Genomic DNA, 23395 nt, shown 5'->3' on the forward strand with positions numbered 1-23395 from the left:
GTAAATCGTTAACGAAATAGCATCGAAATATGTTAGGTTAGGAAGAATCTCAGAAATTCAGAATGACACTTGACAGAGATAATGTTGCCAGCACTTTGTTTTTTTTTAAGGCAACTTTTAGAAACTATTTGAGCAAATGTAAAAAACGATAACTCAATCTATGTAACAGCTAGGGATGTGTGTATAAAAAATTTCATTCGATGAAACTTGAGTCGATTACTCATCGTTTTTAAAATTTGGAGTGTCATAGACTATAGACCTCAACGTACGCATTGAGCATTGAGTTGAGTAGTACTACACTTCACTACATTCAATTCGGATTGCTTGGTTTTGGTTGTGCGGTGCGGATAGAATTTGTTGTATTCTTGTGTATTCTCTTGTGTCGATAGTTGTTTTATCAATATAAGTATACGCGTTCATATTATAGTACGAATTGTAACTATTGATTAAAATTAAAAATGGATGATGATGCCAGCCCCGATTTGCAGGTGAGTGGTGTTTACTAGGTTATCAATCAATCGGTGCCTCAGACAGCCGTGAAGTATTTAATTATTTTGTAATTTTCCAGAAGTGTTTATCTGATGGACCGCTAGATGCGGATGATGGTCCTATGGATACTGATGAGGGCCCTTTGATTAACGAAAATTCTAACGGTTTGTCGCATTTGTTGACCGAGGGGGAGTTCAACAGTGTGGACGCCGTAGGGGTGGACGAGTCGTCCACGTCCAACCCGGGCTTTCTGAACGCTGTCGAGTTTTCTGCAGGGAGTGTCGGAGACTATTTGGTAAACAATACTGACGGGTTCAACACCGAACTGAATTCGTTCGATGTAGGCGACAACGCCGTAACGTTTGCGGGAGATTCTTTGAACCATGTGTTATCGGATGGAGACTCTCATCTGAGTGACGGCTACAAGGCAGTTTCAGATACAGATGGTGATTTATTGGGTACTCCAGCAAAAATGGACATGGATAATGAAATCAGTGAAATATCAAATGACATTGCCGAAGACACGTTAGATAAAACTGATGAAGACAACGTAATTCATGAGATAGAGTCATCAAATGATGCTGGCATCACCCTGGATGCAGATGAAGAAACTCCTCCCATGGAAGCAATTAAAACTGTTGATGAAACTCCGACTGATCAAGAACCAGTCCTGCCAGTGGAAGAAGTTGAGCAGGTATTACAAATATTCCTTCACATTTTAAAATTATTCAAGTGCAACACACACTAAGGGTTTTTATTTATATTGATACCCTTGTGCATGCTCAGTACTAAGTACACACAAAAATATTAACATGCAAGCAACACTACAACAAAATGACAAAGTCAAAGTCAAAATATACTTTATTCATGTAGGCCTAGCAACAAGCACTTATGAATAATAAGTAGGTATTACATACATATATTATATATTATCTTAAGCTAATGTTCCCCGTAATTAGTATTAAGTGTATATTATTGTACAATATTTTACATTTATGTTGATCTCTCTCTCTCTCTCTTCGGCCCTTTTCTACCCTTCGGGTGTAGGCCTCCTTCATTTTGATTGTTGATCTAGCACTTGTTATTTATTTTTAGTTGACCTGACAGATGTTTGCAGTTATATCCAGTAAAGAAAATAACTGCATCTAGTTATTGTTGTATATTTAGATGAAGTTGCAGACTTAACTCTACAGAGTATTACTTTCTAATTTATCTTAAACTATGAATTATTTGTTGTGGATTATACTCGCTGACATGAAGATTATTATCATAAATGATTAGTATTTGTATCGTTAATAAGAAACTAAAATAAAATAGAACTTTATACTTAAACTTGTGTTCAAGACAAAACATGATGGTCCTTTTAATATAAAAAAGTATTATTTGCTTGTTAGGTACTATAATTTGTGGTTAATTGCTATCCTTTAAAAGAAAGTGGTTTAATTAGATACATTTTGTTTATTCCCCAGGTCACACCACCAAAAGAAGCAGCTGAAGTTGAGGAAGAGAAACAGGAAGCACAGGTATTTATATTAAAGAACAGCCCAAGTGTGAGTCGGACGGAAGGTACCATTACACAAAAAACCGGCCAAGTGCGAGTCGGACTCGCGCACGGAGGGTTCCGCACCATCAACAAAAAATAGAGCAAAACAAGCAAAAAAACGGTCACCCATCCAAGTATCTGACCCAGCCCGACGTTGCTTAACTTCGCTCAAAAATCACGTTTGTTGTATGGGATCCCCACTTAAATCTTTATTTTATTCTGTTTTTAGTATTTGTTGTTATAGTGGCAACAGAAATACATCATCTGTGAAAATTTCAACTGTCTAGCTATCACGGTTCGTGAGATACAACCTGGTGACAGACGGACGGACGGACGGACGGACAGCGAAGTCTTAGTAATAGGGTCCCGTTTTTTACCCTTTGGGTACGGAACCCTAAAAACGGCAAAAAAATCACGTTTGTTGTATGGGAGTCCCACTTAAATATTTTAATTTGTTTTTAGTGTTTGTTGTTATAGCGGAAACAGAAATACATCATCTGTGAAAATTTCAACTGTCTAGCTATCACGGTTCATGAGTTACAGCCTGGTGACAGACAGACAGTGGAGTCTTAGTAATAATCCCGTTTTTACCCTTTGGGTACGGGAACCTAAAAAAGTTAGATATGATCATATTGATAAAATATTAATTAAAATAGAAACCTACTCTTAGCTTAAACAAATAAGATTTTTGAAACATTTATGTGTATTTCTGTTCACAGGAGACTACAGAAGTAGCACCTCAAGCTGTAACAGAACCACTGGAAGCACAGGTAAGAGGCATATGCTATATTTTATGGCCTTAGATATATGCTTAACATATTCACTTGCAGATGGGGTTGAAAGGCACGAGTTACACTAATTGCTGCGCTTTGTGAATAGATATTGTGTGTTAAATCTATCTCTAATTGTTTAATTTTGATGAACAGGAAACAAAAACTGAAGAAAATTCAGAAAAAAAAGAAGCTGATGATGTTGAAATGACAGCTGAGAAAACTGTTCCAGAGGTAATTATTTATGCTTTCTATAAAGTGTAATCAAATATACTCTCTTTGTAAATACTCAAAACAACATTATCATTTCTTATAACGTTGTATTTATTCACAGGTTAGCAGAGGTGCCGAGGAGACTGAAGTGGTCTCAGAAGATGAGCTTCCAGCCGTTGAGAAGCCAAGTGTTAAGGACGCTGAAAATGTCTCTGACGATGAACTTCCTGGACCCAAACCTGCTGAACTTCCCGCTGATACTGAGGTGCCATTTAGAAAATATCTTTATTAGATTATCCATGTAGTTTTTGGTATCTCTATTGTGTTAATCCAGAGGTTGATACTAAGTCTTCTGTAAAGACTACAACCACAAAAAAATTGTGCAGGATGTTTAGAAATTATATCTCAAGGCTAGGAACATATTAGGGGCGTAATATTTTGATTAAAATCAATGCTTAGCTTACAATATAAATAATTTGCCTTACTATTAGTGTCCACTCCGAAATATTCCATTTCATCATTATAATTAATACTTTAATGGCATTATTCATAAACGCGGTACAAGCCTCAAATTAGCTATTAATTGTTTGTCTTAATCTGTCATTTTAACTAATGTATTTGTAACATAAATTGCTCAATTGAGGCTGGTAAAGTATAATGAATAAGAGGGTAAATTACTAAATATTGAGTAATATGTAATTAGGTTAGGTTAAGCCCCGTCTCCATATCGCGCGGCAAGCTATCGAACATTGGCTCGCGCGGCTGCCAATGTTCGATAGTTTGCCGCGCGATATGGAGACGGGGCTTTAGGTTAGTAATATGTAATGATCTAAGAAAGTGCTGCAATGAACATGTTTTTTAGGTTGTGTCAGAGGATGAGCTGCCAGAAAAGAAGGAGTCAAAGGAGTCTCGAAAGCGCAAAACGGATGATGACAAGGACGGCTACGATCCTGGCTCCCCCACCTCCGAGAGCGAGTCGTCCAGCAAGAAGCAAGCCATTGTTAAGGTACTGTCATTGACATAGATATCTAGGGACTGGCTTTACGGGCAACAAAAATGAGGCATTACAGGGGCCAGTACAGCGGTGTGAAATCGCTACAACGCGATTGGTTGATGAGTTCACATCACGCGCGCGATTGGTTAACGAGTTCGCATTACGCGCGCTATTGGTCGCAACTAGTCGCGTTAGACTGCACGATTGGCTGGAATTCGTGGGTAGCACCGCTGAACTAGTACGATTTTTAGTGCCCCATTAGCCCGTCCTTAGATATTATACGTCAATGGGTACTGTGGTGCAATGTCACTTCAGTTTTGATGTGTTCCTGTACAAGTGTACAGGAACAGTTATCGTAGGAAATCTAGCAATCAAATAACAGGAGAATTTCCTATACTTAATATTTATTTGCACTTTATTTTTTACCTTGAGTTTTGAGGCTTAATACGATACGACCAAAAAGTAATTTGCGCAAATGATACTTACAATTTAAACCTAGAAAAAAAAATCTTTAACAAAAAAGGAATATAATAGCGCAATATAGGTGCCAGTCGTCGAGTTGCGGATACCTGCCCGTGTTATAATACAATACAAAATTTCTATCTCTTCAATAAAAGATCATCCATCTGTAACCATTAATATCATTCCGATACTATTTTTTTTTAATTTCAGTTTACATTGAATACATTTCTTACAATTGTTATCTTGATATTTCTTATCAGAGTTTTAAAATTGTGTAAGTAGAAAAGGTTTTTACTTACCTGCACAATGCTGTAAAAATGTAATCTATTTCTTGGGAAAAAACTCTCCTTTTGATTTCCATTGTTCCCTTTTCAATTATTTTTCACTTCCGTCTAGAAAGTTGATCTCTGTCAAACAGTTCAAATATCTATTTATGTAGTTTATGTACTTAATAGCTTATCTAAGTTACCCTTGTTTTTTATTGAAATAGAATGGCGAAAGCAAGCCAGTGCCTTCCGAGAAGCGTCTGTCAGTGGACGAGAAGCCTAAGAAGAAAGCTCTCCCGGAGCTCGACAAATATTGGAAGGTAGTCAATGACGACCCCACTGACTTCACTGGCTGGACCTACCTGCTGCAATATGTTGATCAAGAGGTAAGGCATATATGTATAGGTACTGTTCGATAGCAAAGGTGGACTGTATTTAGCGAAAAAGGGGCGAAAGAGAGAGTGAAATTTAGGGCCGATGGAGCAAGAAAGTTGGGATAAATTGGGGATAAATAATATGGAAATTGAAACTAAAGTGTGTATAGGTGTAAGCGAAGTTACCTTTGATCCGGAGACAGTGGGAACCAAATCGTTGGTCACCGTTGGAGACCGCTGGTGGTGATTCTGGCTTTCTGTCGCAAGCTAGAGGAAGCGTAAAATCGTTACCTGCAGTCGGCCAACTTAGACCTCAGATTTTCCCCGCCACGGATGAGTTCGGCGTCCTCCGGTACACAACACTGATCTTAATAATGTACTGAAGGTACTTAGTATAGTAGTGCTTTAAATAAAAGGTGCGAAAATAGACGAGAGCAACGAAAGGGGATGTGAACTGGTGGTAGGTTTTTGACACACTGGCTCTGTCAACTGTATGACAGAGCGACAGTTTATTTTTTAAATATTTGAATTTTTAACTGTGACAAGGTGTTGCCACAGTGAACGCAAAAAATACATTAAAATATGAACGACATAACTGAACATTTCCGCCCACCAAAATACACTAGTATTTTGACTAGACAAAAAGAAAGACGGTACAAGTAAAGTTAGAACGATAATACTAATACTATACATAGAATAGACGACACGATAGTAGCGCTCAACGAGCGATTAGATGGGTAAAGGGCACAGCTTGACCACGGCCGTTTGTACAGTCCCGTAGCCGTGCGCACGGTCACCACACGACAAATCCCGTCGGACCCGGGATGAGTGTCGACGATGCGACCCAGAGGCCACTTCATGGGGCCTGTCTGCTCGTGAACTACGAGCACGAGAGCACTGGCCTTGATACCGGCCTCAGCGAGACCTGAGAAGTGAGGGCTGCCTGGTGGATTAAATTCGAATTTAATCTCGCTATGCGTAGCAGCATCTCCTACGAGACGTTGCAGAATATTGTTCGCGCCGACAAAATTCTTGCCCCGATCGGACACCAACCGATTACACCGACCACGACGCGCGACGAAGCGGCGAAGCGCGGCGAGAAATACATCTGAGGACAGCTCAGTGACGAGTTCCGTGTGTACAGCCTTAGTCGAGGTGCACACGAAGACGCAAATGTAAGCCTTGTAGGTCTTGTTGCCTCGCCCGCGACCCAGAGCTATGTCAAAAGGTCCTCCGAAGTCGACAGCAGCACTCAGGAACGCTTTGAGCTGGGCTACCCGATAAGACGGCAAGTCGCCCATGAACGGCGCAGGGGCACCGAGTGGTCGAACACGGAAGCAGTTCATGCATTTCGACGTGACTGCGTGGATAGCTCGTTTTGGGGACAGTATCCAGAGATGCTGCGCAAGCAAATTATGAAGCGTTTGCACGCCTGGGTGCATGAAACGCTTATGGTACTCGTCGATCAAGAGGGAGGTAAGACGATGGTCGCGAGGTAACAACAGGGGATGTTTAACATCGAATTCGAGAGAAGCTCGCGACAGGCGTCCGCCCACCCTCAAGAGACCCGCGTCATCGAGGAATAGAGACAATTTCTTGAATGCCTTCGGGAGAGAATTCGACAGATTGTTTTTAACTTTCTCGATCTCCGAAGCAAAGTGGTGTTTTGAACAGAACGCACGAGGAACAGAAGCGCCTGTTTAATCTCCAGGGGTGTTAAAGGACCGTCCAACAAGTTGTTGGGCGTCTTTTGGTTTCTTACGTTGTGTACGAAACGAAGACAATATGCGAGGACACGTTGGAGTGGAGAGGGCCTCAATACTCCATGGTGGGGAATGGAGAAGAACTTCCCCACATCCACCCTCGGAGGGACACACTCCTCGAGGTGGCGACAGCTTTCATAGCCCTTCATGAAGGCTACATAGTTTTTATAGAAGTCGGAGTTACTCAGTAGCTTCCGCTCCAGCGACGAAAATCTCTTAAGAGTGATGGCTCGAGAGCCCGAGAAGGTGGGTTTATTGGAATGATCAGCGAAAGTTAGAGGAACGACAAATCTACCTTCTTCTGTGCGACGAAAGTTAGCGAGAAAATATTCCTCGCACAGCTGATCCTCCTTCGACAAGATGACGGTGTTCGGAGAGCTGACATCTTCCAACTCCCAGAACCTCTTAATAGAGTCGTCAATCGATAACTTGCCCACGACCAGTTGACAACTGTTACCACGGAACCGAGAACGACAAATGTCCGTAGCACAGTCGCCTGCGTCACCCATCAGAATCCACCCGAAAATGGTGTTGAGGGCAGTCGCCTGGCCAGGGGCCCCATGGATTAAACCAGGGCGCAACGAAGAAGCGAGAATGTTAACGTTCAGGAGCAAGTCAACAGGTCCTGGAATGTGCCAATGAGGGTCAGCTAACTCTAAGCCATGATATATGATGATATGTCGCCATGATGAGACATCAACGTGATCCGTTGGCATTTCCGGACAGATTTTTGGCAACAAATAAGCCTCTACCGAAATAGCAGTATCAGAATTTCCAAGGCTGGACGAGACGGTACATGACAATGTGCCACCAGGCCTAGACACCACTTCACCGATACCAGTCACGGCATGCTTCCCATATTCTGCCCGGAGACCAAGCTTCTTTGCACATGCCTCGCTTACAAAGTTGCAAGCACTGGCACAGTCAAGCAAAGCCCTTACCGCTACCAAATCGCCTTGGGCATTCTTCACCAAAACCTTGGCAGTTGCAAACAAAGAAGAGGCCGCAACATTACTTGCCACCATTGCCAGCGGATTTGATGTGTCAGGTGGATGTTTCGAACTATTTACATCCACTGCCGGGGAGACAGGCACATTTGCATTATTAAAATGCAACAGCGTATGGTGGGAGAAACGACACTGCTCACACCGCTGTTTTGACTTGCAGGACTTGACAGAATGAGATCCCGACAAACATAGAATACACAACTTGTTTTCTTTCACGCATTTCAACTGTCAACTGTATGACAGAGCGACAGTTTATTTTTTAAATATTTGAATTTTTAACTGTGACAAGGTGTTGCCACAGTGAACGCAAAAAATACATTAAAATATGAACGACATAACTGAACAGGTACTTTTTGAGGAATATGATTTTATTCCCATTTTTTCTAAGTTGACTAGGTTAAAATAAATAAACATTTTGATCTTTAAAGAAAATAAAACACCACGCTCTACTCTCGAAAACATGATGACAAACATTTGCTAATCTTATTCCGCCTTATGAGGTGAATAAGAACTGAAACTCATGTTGATTGGCAAGGGCCAACTGATTACGACATTCCATTACAATCCTAAAGGAATTCTGTAGCAGAGTGACTACACAGGCCCCTTGTCCACAGAGCGAAGTGGAGGCCGCGCGGGAGGCCTACGACGCCTTCCTGTCGCACTACCCCTACTGCTATGGCTACTGGCGAAAATACGCCGACTACGAAAAACGCAAAGGAAGTAAAAAGAAGTGCCTCGAGGTGAGTACCCCTGCCCCCCAACCGCGCTACCATTTTATACGCGTGAGTTGGTAACGCTTCCATCAAATAAATACGCCTGAGTTTCATTTCTGTCTTAACACTATGGATTTATATTATTAGTCATAACTGGTATTTTGCAATTACTTTTTTTTCCCAACAGCGCTTCGAGGCCCACGTTCGTAACGCAAAGCCGTCCGTACGCACCGGAGTCTGTTACCTAGTGTATCGTTTGTGGTGTTATGAAATTCTAGTTCTAGTGCTTTTATTTATATTCTGTACACGCATGTATTGTTATACCGTTTCATGTATTGTATTTAAGTACGTGATAATTGATGGTGGATATAATTAAGGTTCTAATGACTAATCCATGGTAGCATGGAGCGGACAGGTCGCGTGTAATGCCAATAGGCAGTAGGACGGAAGAGGCGCCGGAGACTACTGCGGGCGGCGCGGCGAGTCACAGGTCTAAGCCCAGGCAACTTTTATATACGGTAGGCGCGCGAGGCGAGGTGAGCCGACCACTGTGCCCTCACCGACCCTCGCTGCCTCTATACAAAATTATATGAGATGACACATACAATGATACAATGCTATATGATATTCCCTTGCTTCGTTGTGCCGTCGGTTGGCGGCACTCGCCCCTCTCGGAGCGCGCGCATCAATGCTGTCACGTTTCAGGTGTTGGAAAGGGGGCTGAAAGCCATCCCGCTGTCGGTTGATCTTTGGATACACTACCTCAATCACATTAAAGCCACTAGAACCGAAGATCACGCATACATCAAGGCGCAGTATGAGAGAGCTATAGGTAAGACACTGCCTTATCTCAGATACTGTTTTCAAATATCGTTATGAGCAATATTTGATATGTTGTGCGATATTTCGACGTGTTTCACGCGTTATCATCATATTTTTTCACGAATGAACAACCCTATTTATGTTGCAAACCTGAATGTAATGTTTTTAAAAGATTTTTTTTACGTGAAAGTGTAAATGTGCGATAAAATAGAAAATCTATAGAAGTTAATTTAGATAATAATAAAAACGAATTGATTTATACCATAGCGCGATAAAACTAATCTAACACGCAAAAGTAATATAATGTGGAAGAAAAGCACATCTAATGCAACAAAAAAGGCATGTTTTCGTGTTTATTGTCACGATAATTCGATTATTTTATACGTTAGTAAGTAGGAACTGATACTGTTATATAATGATGAGTTATGTGCACTGACCATCCAGCCTCTAGACTCAACTTAGGCCAATTCTTTCATGAAACCGATGCTGCCAAAAATACAGGGGTGCGGGGGACGAGGTGAGCGAGTCCCGTGCCGTGATTGGTCCGTTCAAACACACGTGGGCGTCAGACAGTAATATCTGCCGGGCGCTAGTGATGTGACACGTTGAATAATAACATTGTCAATCACGGTCAATAATGTAATAACAGTAATAATATGCAAGCATGTTTTGAATGCTATGTTGATTCGTTCGTTCGAAAACATTAACCCATAACGTTGTGGTTTCGTTAGCAGGTGTATCTGCTTTATATAATTAATTTAAAAATAAACTAATTATAAATAATTAATTATTAATTATTAATTTAAAAAGGAGTCTTATGGGATTTAGAGAAGCGCGAGACGAGACGAGATGCGGATGCGGATATTCGCAACATCCCTGCTTGGAAGCACTTCTTCACGCAGCTCGCCCTTCGGCCTCGCTTTAAATTACTGAGGGTTGCACGCTTGGGAGTCGGGGTGAAGGCTTCGGGCCTTCGGCGGGTCAGCCTTCGGCCTCCCAGCCTGATATTCGCCCTTCGGGTTCGCTTAACCTACTTGGAAATTTTCCTTTGCCCGTGTCCGCCGCCATTTTGAGTGTTTTCAAAAAATAATTCACATACTAATCTTGGGCCCCCAAGCTCGCCGCATGCCAAATCTCAACGCGCTCAGACCAACTTGAAAAAAAAAGACGGCCATTTTCATAATCATAATCATAATTCTTTATTGCAACCATGGTATTACAAGGTGTTTTTATGTTAGTTAGTACATTTTGAAACTTTTTAAATGCAATTTGTGTTGTCTCGGGCCCTCTATGGCATTTGGTCGAGCATCCCCCACCTATCTCTCACCTTTGAAGCTTTTCATAAAAAATAAGTGGCCAGTTTTACCGCCATATTGGTTTTATTAAAAAAAATCCATAGGAATACAGCTAGGTGACCCCGAGTTTTCGTGACCAAAATTTTAGCGCGCTGGGAGCATTTTGAAAAATGATCGCCATTTTGAATCCGCCATTTTGAAAAAATAATGGCGGCTTCAGAAACTGTCAGCGTCCCTCTATGACATTTGGTCGAGCATCTCCCACGTATCTGTCACCGTTTAGTGACCAAAAGTCGGATAATCCGGTAGACCAAAAGTCGGATTTTTCTGGAAGTAACCAAACCACCCCCTCTATACAACCGTATCAAAGTCAAATACCCCAGGAACCCCCTTCTGGGAGAGCAATTATGTCAATTAATCAGTCGGGTTGCGGCTTTATATACAGGGTGGATTTTCTTTTTGGCTCAGTGAGGGCAGCTACCAGATCCCGTACTGCTACGAGAAAACGGTCTTAGGAGACCTTCCCTCGATTTCAAATTAGATCCCATTCCTATTGAGGATCAAAAGCTTGTATGGAAGCAAAAAAAAATTCCGGCTAGAAAAGCCACAAATCGAGGAAAACTTTTCCCATAATATTTGAATGAAAATGAAAACTTTTATTTTTCACATGCTACTTTTGTATGCCAATCGATTCCATTCCTATCCAGTATCAATAGTTTCCTAGGGGTCGACTTACGGCAATGTACTAAAAAGCCACAAATTAATAAAAACTTTTTTCATACATTTACTATGGAGAAAATGTGAAATTTTATTCACAATTTTCTACCTCGCCCATCATTCGTACAGCAATGTCTTCATACAGTATTATGGTTCTTAAATGTAACAGGACAGGACTGATTGGCCAGATAGAAAACTGTGAATTAAATTTCACGTTTTCTCCATAGTAAATGTATGGATAAGTTTTCTTCAAGGCTTTTTAGTACATTACCGTAAGTCGACCCCTAGGAAACTATTGATACTGGATAGGAATGGAATCGATTGGCATACAAAAGTAGCATGTGAAAAATAAAAGTTTTCATTTTCATTCAAATATTATGGGAAAAGTTTTCCTCGATTTGTGGCTTTTCTAGCAATAAATTTTTTTTTGCTCCCATACAAGCTTTTGATCCTCAATAGGAATGGGATCGATTGGCATAAAAAAAAGTTTGTCTAAAATGACCTTTTTCTCGTATCCTGTATGTTTTTTCCAAAATCTGTAAATGCCAATCTTCATTAATTTAAAATCGAGGGAAGGTCTCTTAAGACCGTTTTCTCGTAGCAGTACGGGATCTGGTAGCTGCCCTCACTGAGCCAAAAAGAAAATCCACCCTGTATTCGCGGTATCCTACTATACCCACCCATTAAAAACATCCTGTATAATTCTATTAAGAGTTATTACATGGTTTAAATCAAATATTGATTTGTTATTATGTAAATGAAATGTTATTTAACACAATCTAACTAAATGAGGTTTAAATTATTTGGCCGAAACCGAATGTTCAAGTATCATTGCCATGTTGGCAGTCGTACACAGAAAAAAAGCAAAAATTAAAAAGTTAAACCGGCGCCCACTATTCTCAACAAAAATGGAATCAAAATAATGCATTTTAAATTGCAACCGTGTGTTTTTGTATAAAATTGGTCTTGTGATAAATTTTTGCAATGTTTTTATAATCGCTAAAAGTAATACGAGTACCTATGTAGTGCTGAATTGACAATATCGGTTATGTTCAAGGGAAAATTGGTACCTGACCGTAAGTGTAATTCTCATATTATTTATTTGTTTTATAGTGAATTTTTCGCAAATACCTATGCGATTTGAATTGAATTACCTTATCAATAGTAAACAATCACATTCTATGGATATGGACATCACTAGTTTGGGCTTAGGAATGTCACGTAATAAAAGACAAGAAAGGATGTATACGGATGCAGCGCGATAGAAAGAGACTTTCTTAAAAGACGTCATCGAGTTTCAAGCGCTGTCAAATTTGATGAGACGCTTAAATTAAAATATTTTTTTATCCAAATCTCTAAAAAATCGGCTTACCTGTGAAATGAAATGCCATTTTTTTTTGTACACCAGAGTTTTTAGTGTTCTTGCCACACAATTTGACACAACAATAATGCATTTTTGATAGCAAAAACTTCTTCGAGCTACCGAAGTTTCTAGACCGAGCCCGGTCCGCCGACTGAAGTAAGCGGTGTAGGCGTGACTCGAAGATGGAGTAACGCTACCGTATGTGTGGCAGAGGGGGTAGCGCGACTATGCTATGTCTAGAGGCTGGATGGTCAGTGGTTATGTGATACGATTTGTGGAGCTATATTTGATTATATCCGATACAATAGTTGACTAGTCCCCGTTTTGTAGAGGCGTGCGGTCTGGAGTTCCGCTCTGACCGCCTCTGGGAGTCGTACATCAAGTGGGAGGCCGAGAACGGCTCCGCGCTCAATGTCACCAACATATACGACCGTCTGCTGGCCACGCCCACTCTCGGATACACCTCGCACTTTGACAAGTCAGTATACGCTTTACACGGGCTATGTATGGGTGCTTTTTTATTGAGTAATATTATTGTATGTAGAATTGGCTTGTAGTTAGCTTATGATATATGTACTATAAAGTTTTTTTGCTTACACATTTTCAGGTTTACGTCGAAGTTTATTGGCATATGATACTTTGTAATATTTTTGTCGAAATCGAAATGAATAATTAAATTAATTTGATTGATTGTAAATAAAATCGTCAAAAATGTGTCAAAAGGGGTTGTTATTTTATAAAGAAATTAACACCTGACTATTTGAGATAGAGAGATGAGATAGTTTCTTAAACTTATAAGCCGCTATACCTAGAGGTGTCGTCGGTCTTTAATAACAAGCTAGAAACTTGCATTTAGTTTCATCTGCCCTGGTGTCTTTCCTCTCTTCCTTACAAAGGCTGTTTAAACCTTAAACTGCTGAACGGATTGAGGTGAAATTGGGTACAGAGATAGTTGAAAGCTTGGGGAAGAACATATTAGGATAGTTTTTATCGAACATCATCACGATTTCACGCAAACGAAGTCACGGGCAGAAGCTAGTTGCGTATTCAAAACAATGCGGTTACGTATTGTCAAAAACATAGTTTAACAATAGGTAGGTCTTCGGGTGAACTGTCATTGATCTTACGCACACTAAGCTGAAACGAGCAGCATTCTTATATTAAATTGGTCAAGGAGCGCCTACGTGTGATCACCGCCTATAATATTAACACATTCACTGCCAAAAACACGTATGTGTATTCATTTTGTACTGGGGAACGGGGCGCCCGGCACCGAAACTGTTAATTGGAATCTCTACAGAAGGACACGGGACTGTATCTTCCGTCATAAGTGAAGGTACTTAAAACCAGAAACTATACCTACTTACTAGAAGTTCCTAGCAGTTGTGAAATCTAATTAGGGCCAGTTGAACCATCCGCACTTGACAAACTGACCAACGTCACCCAGCGCGCCGCGGTGGTTTACTTATGAAACTTTCCATACAATAAAATTAAGCGAACTCTTTAACGATGACAAACTGTTGGGTGGAATCACAGACAAGACATCCTCTAGACTGAGCATAGTAACGCTACCCCCTCTGCCACTCATACGGTAGTTTTACTCCATCTTCGAGTCAATCCCGTGCCGTGATTGGTCCGTGTCTTTGAACGGACCAATCGCGGCACGGGTTTCGCTCACCTCGTCCCCCCGCACCCCCGTATTTTTGGCAGCATCGGTTTCATGAAAGAATTGGCCTAAGCTCAGTCTAGAGGTTGGATTGTCAGTGGGTGGAACCGACCTTAAGTCTGTCTCTGCTCTGTACGAATGTGTTTCGTGTCGCAGTTTCCAAGAGCACGTGATGTCGGAGCCGGTGACGGGCGTGATCTCGCGGTCGGAGCTGGTGCGGCTGCGCGGCGACGTGCGCGACGCCGTGCGCGAGGCGGGCGGCGCGGCGCCGCAGCTCGACCTGCCGCCCGGCGAGGACGAGCCCATAGACCACATCGTGAGTACCATGTTACAAATGAGGAGTGTCTTTTCAAAAGGGTTTATTTTTTTCTTAGCGGTACTTCTAGAGAGAACCTTGCTCAAGAAAACTTAAGGTCCAATTTACAAATAGATTTCCAGAAAAAATAAACCCTTTTGAAAAGACACTCCTCAAATGTGTTCCCTGGGGCCCGTTTCTCAAAGACTTGTAACTTGTAATACAAGTGGAAGTCCCTGTTTACAACTGTTTAAGTACGTATAAAATAACTAAATATTAAATTGTTAGTTAAGTTATTAAGGTAGTAAGGCTATTTTAATTTTAATTATAAGAGCCTTTCAGTGAAAATATGTCTATCTATTAAATAATATTAAAAATACAGGCTTCAGACGAGGAGGCTCAGGCCATCAAGGAGCGCATCATCGCGGCGCGGCGCAAGGTGCACAAGACCACGGGCGAGCAGGTCGCCGCGAGGTGGACCTTCGAAGAGGGCGTGAGTGTTGCTTTAGGGCTGATTTAGACGGCGCGCGAGCTCGCGTGCGATTTTAGTTACATTGCGGACTGTTGGTTACGTCCAATTCAACCGACCGATCAAAACCCGCAATGTAATGAAACTCGCATCGTCTAAATGAGCCCTTATTCTAGATTTCTAGACTTCCGATACCTAATTTTAACTGTAGTCTTAATAGAATCAAGTAGACATCAGTTTTTGGTCCCCACAGAAAAATATCTCAACGTACACGTGATGCTTGTTCAAACATTGGTGATAACGTAACACTTTGATCGCTTTGATATAATTGTTTCTTTCTGCACTGACACCAAACCTAAAATCGACCCGCTTGTCAACACAACTAACAAAAATATTCACAACCATCTTTTAGTGAATCATATTTTCAATAAAAGCTTGTGTTACACTTAGGCTTTTCTCGCGGACAACACAAAAATGAGTAGTTGTAGGTAAGGTACCCAAATAGTTATGAACTGACAACCCTCCCTCACACAACGCGAATAATAAAATAATCAATAATTTGCCTTATCATGAGAAAGGACTTATGTTTTGATGCTTAATATTTCTGTTTTGTTGTAAAGATCAAGCGGCCCTACTTCCACGTGAAGCCGCTCGAGCGTTGCCAGCTGAAGAACTGGAAGGCGTACCTCGAGTGGGAGAAGCAGCACGGCTCGCTGAAGCGCGCCCTGGTGCTGCACGAGCGGTGCCTCATCGCCTGCGCGCTTTACGACGAGTTCTGGATGCGGGTACGTCTACAATCATGACCTGTTAGAACTGGAAGGCGTACCTCGAGTGGGAGAAGCAGCACGGCTCGCTGAAGCGCGCCCTGGTGCTGCACGAGCGGTGCCTCATCGCCTGCGCGCTTTACGACGAGTTCTGGATGCGGGTACGTCTACAATCATGACCTGTTAGAACTGGAAGGCGTACCTCGAGTGGGAGAAGCAGCACGGCTCGCTGAAGCGCGCCCTGGTGCTGCACGAGCGGTGCCTCATCGCCTGCGCGCTTTACGACGAGTTCTGGATGCGGGTACGTCTACAATCATGACCTGTTAGAACTGGAAGGCGTACCTCGAGTGGGAGAAGCAGCACGGCTCGCTGAAGCGCGCCCTGGTGCTGCACGAGCGGTGCCTCATCGCCTGCGCGCTTTACGACGAGTTCTGGATGCGGGTACGTCTACAATCATGACCTGTTAGAACTGGAAGGCGTACCTCGAGTGGGAGAAGCAGCACGGCTCGCTGAAGCGCGCCCTGGTGCTGCACGAGCGGTGCCTCATCGCCTGCGCGCTTTACGACGAGTTCTGGATGCGGGTACGTCTACAATCATGACCTGTTAGAACTGGAAGGCCTACCTCGAGTGGGAGAAGCAGCACGGCTCGCTGAAGCGCGCCCTGGTGCTGCACGAGCGGTGCCTCATCGCCTGCGCGCTTTACGACGAGTTCTGGATGCGGGTACGTCTACAATCATGACCTGTTAGAACTGGAAGGCGTACCTCGAGTGGGAGAAGCAGCACGGCTCGCTGAAGCGCGCCCTGGTGCTGCACGAGCGGTGCCTCATCGCCTGCGCGCTTTACGACGAGTTCTGGATGCGGGTACGTCTACAATCATGACCTGTTAGAACTGGAAGGCGTACCTCGAGTGGGAGAAGCAGCACGGCTCGCTGAAGCGCGCCCTGGTGCTGCACGAGCGGTGCCTCATCGCCTGCGCGCTTTACGACGAGTTCTGGATGCGGGTACGTCTACAATCATGACCTGTTAGAACTGGAAGGCGTACCTCGAGTGGGAGAAGCAGCACGGCTCGCTGAAGCGCGCCCTGGTGCTGCACGAGCGGTGCCTCATCGCCTGCGCGCTTTACGACGAGTTCTGGATGCGGGTACGTCTACAATCATGACCTGTTAGAACTGGAAGGCCTACCTCGAGTGGGAGAAGCAGCACGGCTCGCTGAAGCGCGCCCTGGTGCTGCACGAGCGGTGCCTCATCGCCTGCGCGCTTTACGACGAGTTCTGGATGCGGGTACGTCTACAATCATGACCTGTTAGAACTGGAAGGCGTACCTCGAGTGGGAGAAGCAGCACGGCTCGCTGAAGCGCGCCCTGGTGCTGCACGAGCGGTGCCTCATCGCCTGCGCGCTTTACGACGAGTTCTGGATGCGGGTACGTCTACAATCATGACCTGTTAGAACTGGAAGGCGTACCTCGAGTGGGAGAAGCAGCACGGCTCGCTGAAGCGCGCCCTGGTGCTGCACGAGCGGTGCCTCATCGCCTGCGCGCTTTACGACGAGTTCTGGATGCGGGTACGTCTACAATCATGACCTGTTAGAACTGGAAGGCGTACCTCGAGTGGGAGAAGCAGCACGGCTCGCTGAAGCGCGCCCTGGTGCTGCACGAGCGGTGCCTCATCGCCTGCGCGCTTTACGACGAGTTCTGGATGCGGGTACGTCTACAATCATGACCTGTTAGAACTGGAAGGCGTACCTCGAGTGGGAGAAGCAGCACGGCTCGCTGAAGCGCGCCCTGGTGCTGCACGAGCGGTGCCTCATCGCCTGCGCGCTTTACGACGAGTTCTGGATGCGGGTACGTCTACAATCATGACCTGTTAGAACTGGAAGGCCTACCTCGAGTGGGAGAAGCAGCACGGCTCGCTGAAGCGCGCCCTGGTGCTGCACGAGCGGTGCCTCATCGCCTGCGCGCTTTACGACGAGTTCTGGATGCGGGTACGTCTACAATCATGACCTGTTAGAACTGGAAGGCCTACCTCGAGTGGGAGAAGCAGCACGGCTCGCTGAAGCGCGCCCTGGTGCTGCACGAGCGGTGCCTCATCGCCTGCGCGCTTTACGACGAGTTCTGGATGCGGGTACGTCTACAATCATGACCTGTTAGAACTGGAAGGCCTACCTCGAGTGGGAGAAGCAGCACGGCTCGCTGAAGCGCGCCCTGGTGCTGCACGAGCGGTGCCTCATCGCCTGCGCGCTTTACGACGAGTTCTGGATGCGGGTACGTCTACAATCATGACCTGTTAGAACTGGAAGGCCTACCTCGAGTGGGAGAAGCAGCACGGCTCGCTGAAGCGCGCCCTGGTGCTGCACGAGCGGTGCCTCATCGCCTGCGCGCTTTACGACGAGTTCTGGATGCGGGTACGTCTACAATCATGACCTGTTAGAACTGGAAGGCGTACCTCGAGTGGGAGAAGCAGCACGGCTCGCTGAAGCGCGCCCTGGTGCTGCACGAGCGGTGCCTCATCGCCTGCGCGCTTTACGACGAGTTCTGGATGCGGGTACGTTGTCACGATCTCTTTCTTGAACCTTTCGTCTGAATTTGTTTAAGATTCTGTACACGTTTTTGAGTCACCTTTTTTCGATTAATTTGAAGAACGATTTTTTTTCTTTACGGCACAACCATACGAAATACGATGGGTTATGGGTTTGATGAGTAGAGTTATAAAACTTTCATTTCATTTCATTTATTGAATGCCAACCATGGTATTACAAGGTATTACATGGTATTACTTTTCCATGTGGTTGACTTTAGTATAGTCTATAAAGTCACTTCTAACGTCCACTGTCTAACCAGTAAAGATAAAGATTAACCTTACAATATTTTATTATTTTTAGCTGATAAAGTTCCTAGAAGAGCGCATAGAAACCAACCCTGAGCTAGTGGCCGTAGAACGCGAGGTCCTCGAGCGAGCGTGCACCGTCCACCACCTCGACAAGCCGGAGCTGCACCTGCACTGGGCGCACTTCGAGGAGGCGCACGGCAACGCCGCCAAGGCCGCCGAGATCCTCGACCGGATAGAGAAGACCTGCCCCACGCTGGTGCAGATACAGTACAGGTAGCTATAGCTAGTGGCGGAGCGAGAGGGCGAGCGTGCTGTCTCACCTCAATAAGGCAGAGCTGAACTTGCTTTGGACGCACTTGAAATTGAACCGTAATAATATAGTTAAGTATAGGCTCATTTTGAAGTAAATGGAGGAAATCGTTGGACCGTCTATTCGTATCCATGCTTATATCGTTTACCTTCTACATCAAAGCTATATCGATTTGTAATAATACAACTAGTATGGCAGAAATACTAAATAAAACGGATGTTAACGTTATTTAACAATTTCAGACGCGTCAACCTGGAACGTCGCCGTGGGGATTACGACAAATGCTCGCAGCTATATGAGACTTATATCGCCGCTGCAAAGAATAAGGTGAGAGTTTAAATTACGATGTAGCTAAGTAGATTTAACGTTAAATTTCGCATACGCTTACAACCGGAACCTATATTGAATCAAATATCATCAAATATCAACATTTATTCAGCAAATAGGCCACAAGGGCACTTTTACACGTCAATATGGAATTTACATATGAATATACCTGAACTTACCGTCAGTGTTGCTATGCTATGGTAAATCACCAATGTCGTATTGTATTTATTCGTCCCACTTCCTACTGCTGGGCACATGAGGTCTATATCGAAAAACAAAACTCTATCACTGTCTCACTATCACTGTTGCATATTGGTGCCATAGAGTGGCGGATAAAGAAATTACGTTTTTCGCGGATGAGCCTCGAGCGGCCAGACCTCTCATCGTACGAGTGGGTTTGGGCTAGGCATAGTAGCCTTCACACATATAATTGTATGCAGATGTATACAAGTTTCCTAACAATGTCTTTATTTACTCAAAAGCAACTGGTATATGAGCACAGAATAAGTAATAGTATTATCATACAGAACGGACACGCACCGCCCCGCCCCGATTCGGATTACCTCGCCCGCGACAGGCCGCGACATGAATGTGTGCGTAAGTCGCTCTACTGAGATTCCGTCAGAAACTCTGACGCGTGTACAGACGTGCCGCGCAAAATCAAAATCAAAAAATCAAAATATCTTTATTTGCTAGAATATGGTACAAGGCAAGATCTTATGGTTAAGTTTACGTCCATGCATATTCAACCTGCATGCAGGCGTGCAAATTGTTTACACCTTCATTATTATTCAATAACATGTCACTACAAATTCTAAACTAAAATATAATATTAAAATGACAAACAACTACATACGAATACTGGATAAAATATTAATCTAAATTACGAACAATTACAATTTCACTATTATCTAAATACACGCACACATATAAACGCAAATCATTTTTGATGTATGGCGTGTCCGCCCTGTAATATGAGTTTATTCTAAATCCCGCTCCAAACTTAGTGCATGGATCATGCATGAAAGCTCCCAAGGTGCGAAAATACGGATAGGGTCATGATTCGCTCGCGAAGCGTTCGATTTACGCATTTATTGTGGGTGGGGTTAACGAATGGTATCGTTTGGATTAAGTACATATATTTTTCACCTCAGCAGCTCGAACAAGGGTACTTTGCTACTTAAAAACAATGAGCAAAATCGCATTTTGCTCACTGAGTGAGACAAAATGAGCAAAATTTGATTTTGCTCACTGTTTTTAAGTAGCAAAGTACCCTTGTTCGATCTGCTGAGGTGAAAATTTAATTGTTGGTATATCTTAAGAAAACACGAGTGAATAGAGGTAAGTGATGAAGAAGGAATACATTTTTCGGGTTCTCTAATATGTTCTCACTGCTGAGGTGAAAAGTTTTGTGAACTACACGAGATCAAAGTTATTTACATCTCGTGCGCTTTTGAGTCCCTTACTACGCTCAAGATTCTAAATTAGTATAGAATCTTTCGCTTGCACGGGACTCAAAATAAGCACTCGAAGAAATATCAAACTTTGATCTCTTGTTGTACAAATAACTAAAAGTATCGTGTACCTCTCCCAGGCCATCGCCTCAGCGCTGTCCATCAAGTACGCGCGGTTCCTGCACCACGTGCGGCAGCAGCCCGCCGCGGCGCGCAAGGCGCTCGACGACGCGGTGGCGCGCGACCCGCTCAACCCGCGCCTGCACATGCAGCGGCTCGACCTCGCGCTGCACACGCCCGGCACGCCCTACGAGGTGCTCGAAGGTAGCGTACCTCCTAAATCGCCCCTAAACTGTAATGTTCTAGAGTTGTCGCACCGTCTAAATAAGCCTTGTTATACAAGGTGGATTTTCTTATTGGGTCAGTCAGGGCAGCTACCAGATCCCGTGTTTCTACGCGAAAATGGCCTTAGAAGAACTTCCCTCAATTTAAATTTAATGAAGATTGGCGTTTACAGACTTTGGAAAAACATACAGGATGCGAGAAAAAGGTCATTTTTGGCACTTTTTTTTTTGATGGCCGGCAATCGATCCCATTCCTATTCAAGATCAAAAGCTTGTATGGGACCAAAAAAAATTAACGGCCAGAAAAGTCACAAATCGAAGAAAACTTTTCCCATACAAATTGTATGAAATTGTTTATGCCTATCGATTCCATTCCTATCCAGTATTAATAGTTTCATAGGGGTCAACTTACGATAATGTACTAAAAAGCCAACAATAAAAAAAAACTTTCCACACATTTACTGAAAACGTGAGATTTTATTCACATTTTTCTATGTATTTGGTCTTCATTGTGATATGTTTCAGAGCTGGTGTCGTCGTACGAGAAGCAGGAAGGCGCGGAGCTGGAGACCAGCGCGGCGCTAGCGTGGCGGCGGCGCGAGCTGGCCGAGGAGCTCGGCGGCGCGGGCGCGGCGCGCGCCGCCGTCACGCACGCGCGCGCGCAGGCCAAGCATCTGCGCAAGCGCGCGCGCAAGGACAAGCACGACGTGCCGCCGCCGCCCAAGTCAGTATACGCACCTGGTAAATATAGTCTGACTGACCGTTTGCGACACTCAAAAAGGCGGTGAGGAATGTGCGATAGCTTCCGAGTGTGCTAATTGATTTCACGCCTTTTTCAGTTCCGATAATGGTCGGCCAAACTATAAATGATAATCTAATATCTCCCAATTAACCCGCGCGGGAGATGCACAATTTATTTTTTTTGATTTATAAGTAAAATGCACGCCCTATACCGCTTCTATAGCGCCGATTGTCTTTAGTCGCGCCCAAACAATCGAGAGGTGTAGACATCCTGTTATGTTTCCGCAATCAGCGTTATTTATAACATTTATATACCAAAATGACGGCCTGTGTTATGTGAAAGTGCACAAATTATGAACAGAAACACAAAAAAGCTGATTGCATCACACATGCCAGCCACTTAAATGAAAACTTTTGAAAAAAAAACAAGGTTATTCCCACTTATAATAGATACAGTCAGCTGCAGAGAAAAGGTACCCCGCCCCGCATAATGTGTATGCAAAGGTGCGAATCTAATAGTATTGCCGACTACATGCCCCTGCCGAAATAGAACATTTTATTCAGCATACTTACCGAAAACTGTATTCCAGCGCCAGCACAGATCCGAAGAAAAAGGAAGCGGCCGCTAGTTCGACAACGACGGCGGCCAGCTCCACCTACTACCAAACCCCTGCCGCCACCACGCAGTCCTACGAGCAGAACTACGCGCCGCCCTACCAGCCGCCCTGGGGCTACCAGCAGCCGCCCGGGCCCTACCAGCACCACCCGCACCCGTGGCCGCAGTACCCTAACTACTACTAGCGGACACCGCGCCGGCGTAACTAAACACCGATCTCCACAACAAAACACCTACAGATAGTTTCACAGGGACAACCTAAGCTGAGCCAGTTATTGATTGTAATAGAGGTAACGTCTAAAATAAAAACAAAAACGTGCCACCTCGATAACAACCAAAACAGACGGCACTGTACTGCGCCGTGCATTATGGTCACTGAAGTGTCAAACTGTAATTTTTTACTACCATAGTTACAGCATAATGTACTGAGCCGTATAACGCCATCTCCTGTAGCTGTCTAATTCGAAGCACGTACCTAATTGTCTTTAGACTTTACTCATCTAGTGCAATCAATATATCTTTGCTGTCGCATAACGCTTGGTTTTTCGTGTACACTCGCTACTGGATTATACCTACCTTCAAATAAATGTGGTAGCAAAACGTATACGAAGAGCGAAGTGAAACTCAAAATTTTACAGTACAGTAAACTCTTGCTGGTACAATTCACTCGTTCTTAACAGCAGATACCATGGTCTGTCACCAAATGGTGCGTGCCATGAGTTTACCCCCAATATAAGGGACGAATATCGATGTATGTAGTTTAAATATCTATCCCTACAGCGAAATATCCAG

The 23395-nt window shown here is 43.9% G+C and overlaps 1 protein-coding gene across 1 annotated transcript; it reads left to right on the forward strand.

The window, feature by feature from the left end:
* The first annotated feature begins 289 nt into the window (after positions 1–289).
* On the forward strand, positions 290–22865 carry LOC134655788 (pre-mRNA-processing factor 39). Its single transcript, XM_063511251.1, has 19 exons — positions 290–488; positions 569–1183; positions 1959–2012; positions 2752–2802; positions 2959–3036; positions 3137–3280; positions 3878–4021; positions 4962–5123; positions 8496–8621; positions 9300–9426; positions 13122–13269; positions 14614–14773; positions 15135–15245; positions 15842–16006; positions 18864–19084; positions 19364–19448; positions 21043–21226; positions 21772–21970; positions 22578–22865. Exons 1-19 carry the CDS (start codon positions 459–461, stop codon positions 22786–22788), a joined length of 3015 nt encoding a protein of 1004 aa, XP_063367321.1. The 5' UTR covers positions 290–458; the 3' UTR covers positions 22789–22865.
* Positions 22866–23395: the final 530 nt, after the last annotated feature.

This window comes from Cydia amplana, chromosome 17, assembly GCF_948474715.1.
Source record: "Cydia amplana chromosome 17, ilCydAmpl1.1, whole genome shotgun sequence".
Lineage (NCBI taxonomy): Eukaryota > Metazoa > Arthropoda > Insecta > Lepidoptera > Tortricidae > Cydia > Cydia amplana.

Coding starts and splice junctions, on each gene's coding strand:
- LOC134655788 (XM_063511251.1), top strand. CDS start 459: ATGGATGATGATGCCAGCCCCGATTTGCAG. Junction 489..568: donor ATGCCAGCCCCGATTTGCAG/GTGAGTGGTGTT, acceptor GTAATTTTCCAG/AAGTGTTTATCTGATGGACC. Junction 14,774..15,134: donor ACGAGCCCATAGACCACATC/GTGAGTACCATG, acceptor TTAAAAATACAG/GCTTCAGACGAGGAGGCTCA.